The sequence below is a fragment of the Echinops telfairi genome, unplaced genomic scaffold (genome assembly GCF_000313985.2).
Source record: "Echinops telfairi isolate 266 unplaced genomic scaffold, ASM31398v2 ScPeMD7_6;HRSCAF=24_1, whole genome shotgun sequence".
Lineage (NCBI taxonomy): Eukaryota > Metazoa > Chordata > Mammalia > Afrosoricida > Tenrecidae > Echinops > Echinops telfairi.
Window position 1 is genome coordinate 16,594,614 of NW_022103903.1, and position 4,064 is coordinate 16,598,677.

Here is a 4,064-nt window from a genome sequence, read left to right on the forward strand (position 1 = left end):
GCTTCACTGGAGAACCCAGTTGAACACAGACCCAGTTCCTGTATGAGTAGATGAATAGACACTTTGGGGAATTTGTTTACTTTTTGTTGTAACTCGATTGATTCTGCATCTGGTTTGTTGGCTCCCAGTTCTTTGGATTTGAGCCATAAACCTGCCTGACAGACATCTGAACTACTGATCTTGGATTCAATGGCCTCTACAAGCCACAAGACTGACCTGTTGACCTTGAATTCATATTCCTGCATCCGCCAGTCTGTGGTCTTCCAGCTTCATCTTCCTGCTTCCTAATTCAACAACCCACTCAGCTATGCCAATTAGGAGAAACTTCCACCTTAACATATGCCCAGGGGTCTTGAACTGGACTGGACTTACCCACTTCTAAAATTGTGCAACCATTTTATCGATATAAATTTCTCTGTTTACCACAATTGTAAGGAACACATTTGTAAAGTGAGGTTCCAGCTTGTCTGCAGATGGTTGTTCGCTATTTTATGTAAATCAGACCTCACAGTGCAAACTGCCCTAATTGAATTAAGATAGGCGACTATAACAGGGTTGAATGGGCCCTGGGGTGGTAGAGGCCAAGTGGCAGCATAGAATACTCGCCGCCTGCGCTCCCAGGGCCCTTCCCTGGTGGCCGCGTGGTCCGGCTGCACCCGGTCATCTTAGCCTCCATCGTGGACAGCTACCAACGATGCAATGAGGGCGCTGCCCGAGTTATCGGGACCTGGCTGGGCACTGTCGACAAGCACTCAGTGGAAGTGATCAATTGCTTTTCAGTGCCTCACAATGAGTCTGAAGATAAGGTGGCCGTGGACATGGAATTTGCAAAGAACATGTATGAATTACACAAGAAAGTCTCTCCAAATGAGCTCATCCTAGGCTGGTACACTATAGGCCATGACATCACTGAGCGCTCAGTGCTGATCCATGAGTACTACAGCCGAGAGGCCCCCAACCCCATTCACCTCACTGTGGACACCAGCCTCCAGAACGGCCGCATGAGCATCAAGGCCTATATCAGCAATTTAATGGGTGTCCTTGGGAGGACCATGGGGGTGATGTTCACACCTCTGACCGTGAGGTATGCGTATTACGACACCGAACACATCGGAGTTGATCTGATTATGAAGACCTGCTTTAGCTCCAACCAGGTGATCGGGCTCTCAAGTGACTTGCAGCAAGTCGGAGGGGTGTCAGCCCGCGTCCAGGATGCGGTGTTGCAGTATGCAGAGTACGTGCTGTCTGGAAATGTGACAGCTGACAATACCGTGGGCCGCTTCTTGATGAGCCTGGTTAACCAAGTACCCAAAATCGTTCCCGATGACTTCGAGACCATGCTCAACAGCAACATCAACCACCTGCTGATGGTGACCTCCCTGGCCAACCTTACGCAGTCACAGATAACCCTCAACGAGAAACTTGTCAACCTGTGAACGAGTCCCAGGAAGCACTCCTGCACCGGCCCCGAGCTGGCGGAGAAATGGTATTTGTGTGTGTGTGGTTTTGAGTCACACTGAATAAACAGAGTCTACTGCCTTTTATAAACCAAAAAAAAAAAAAAAAGAATACACAGAGAGGAGGTGAACATGGATCCTGTAAGTAATGGACAGCAAAGTAGTAATCAGAATAGCCTGACTTGTATGGATTTATCCCATTGGCTACATAGGCAAGGGGCAATAGGAGTGAAATAAAGGGAGAGGCACTACATTTTTACTTGGTCTGTACACAGGGAAGAATTTTAAATCAGGTCAGCAATAGACTAATTCTAATCACCAGAACACAAATTCATGACCTGTCTGTCATTTAATTCCCAGTCTTTATGCAGCTTTACAGACTGTGTAACATACGTTACTAATAATCGTAACATTTTCTAAATTGTCTTTTGTGTTTGTAAACGTTCTCTGAGTTACGTTGTGGTGACCAACAAAGCTAAAAACAACTACAAAAGTTTCCAATGTGTCCACTTACTACTCGATTTTACATTTTTATCCAATCTAGGACCCAACTTCGAGAGTAGATATTAGTGAAGCTGAATCACACACAAACACATAAAATAATTTAATAAAGCATTTAAAAACTAATCTCATGTGTTCTATTTCTGTTCTAATTCCATGGAAACAAACAACTTATGTAAAATGAACCAGGACAGAATGCTTATACATCAAATTCAAATAATTCTGAGTGAGAATAGAGTAAACCATAGTTCTCCAATTGATCAGAAATATTGACTTTTCTCTATTAACATATTAAATGCATTTACTCACAAAGAAGGCATACAAGCACAACATTCGTTTAATCATAAAACTACAGTGAAAGATGGGAGATGCAGATATTAAAATTAATTATCCTTTTAAGTTAAAAAGTTGAATTGGAATACACAAAATTCATGTAGCAAAATGTGTTTGAAATTTCACTGAGCTTTATGTAACACAACCTGCACACGCACACACATAGAGACACACACACATTTGAGATAGGCTTCATTATCCATTGATTACAGATACATTGAGATTATCTGCATTCTTTTAATGTATACATGCCCTTATTATTTTTACATGAAGCTTTGTGTTTGACAGAAATATTTCCTAGGTCATTTTAAGAAATTGAAGAATGATGCAGACTCATTTCTTCTTTGACTTTACAATGAGTCTATATGTCTCTGCGGCCAATTATGTCGTCTAAAATTTTATCTTTTCCTTGTAGGTGGTGTGAAATCATTCATTTTTCCAAGTTGCAAATTCAAAGATTTTAGATTTTTTTACTCTCTTTTATTTGTGATTACAAACTGGGTCAATGTTTTGAGCTCATCTACTTGTTATTGTTCTATAAAACAAAGCCAATGGCCTTAGACTCACACACTCCTATTGGAACTAACACACAGTCAGTACACTCTCGCTTCTAAGTGACCACAGGCAAGTTTTATTAAATATTACACACAGCAAACTTGGTATTTCTTCAGAATATAATATCAACTTTCTCACTGCATAACCATATTTTTCTGTATATATTATTTTCACTTTTATTAGTTAGATTTTTGAACATTTAAGGAAAATGAAGCCATTTAATTCACATAATTTTTCAACTTAATTTGTAAAGTGGTGCTAATAGTTATCTGTCTTATTTATAAGTTTATTTAGTAACATACCAACTTTTGAAAAATTTTTCTACATGATTGATAACATTATATTATATTCCCTTAGATTTTATGTATATAAATAAATATAGGTATATCAGTGTATAGTTGTAAAAATATCATTCCCATGGAGTCAACTCTGACTCACAGTGACCATATACTATGGAGGAGAACTTCCTCATCCACTTACCATGGCTGTAATCACTATGCAAACAGAAAGAAACCTTCTTCTCCCACTGAGTTTTCATTACTTGTTGGTGTCTTGAACCACTGCACTGTCTATGGGCTTTCCTTAGAACTCATAAGGATGAAAAAGTTATCCTTCCTCTTAAAATAGTGTGCACGACTAGAATATATAACTTACAAGTCTAGGTAGCTATAAGTCCATAAGAAACATATTTTTCTTAAATTAGTTAATTTTACCTTATTGAACAGGTGGTATATTGAAACAAAATCTCAAAGGAAAATAATACCTTATGCTCTGAGAGCTGGAGATTATTAGTAAGTAGATAAACATCTATTGATAACTTATGTCGCATTTGATATTTAAAAGTGGTAATGATATGCTTTGGTGGTAGGGTGCTACACTGTAAAGTGAAAAACACAACTGTTTTATCAGTTTTATATTATATTAGCTGTTTTATATTTATTTGCAACTTAATTTTATTAACAAGAGGTTTTCTCCTGAAATAAAAAAGAGAAAACATTTTATTTGTAATACATAAAATGAATAAGTTAAAAAGAAACCATGGGAAAATATGAGTGGGATATGTTTAAGTGCTTTATTAAACAGTAACAAATATAGATACTTTTTATATTTGCAAATTTTAATTAAATATTGCTTACTCTGCACCTCTGTCAAAATTCAATAAAATAAGCTCCTCGAAATATCCTTTTACAGGAAATATTATAAAGGATTATTGTATTA

At 37.8% G+C, this 4,064-nt stretch overlaps 1 protein-coding gene across 1 annotated transcript in view; it reads left to right on the plus strand.

The window, feature by feature from the left end:
• The window catches only part of LOC101653784 (eukaryotic translation initiation factor 3 subunit F-like), a 5,590-nt gene extending 4,154 nt beyond the window's left edge, over window positions 1–1,436 (plus strand). Inside the window, exon 2 of the mRNA XM_045286253.1 lies at window positions 579–1,436. Coding sequence (XP_045142188.1) covers window positions 579–1,436 — 858 coding nt within the window. The remainder of the gene's footprint in view (window positions 1–578) is intronic.
• Window positions 1,437–4,064: the final 2,628 nt, after the last annotated feature.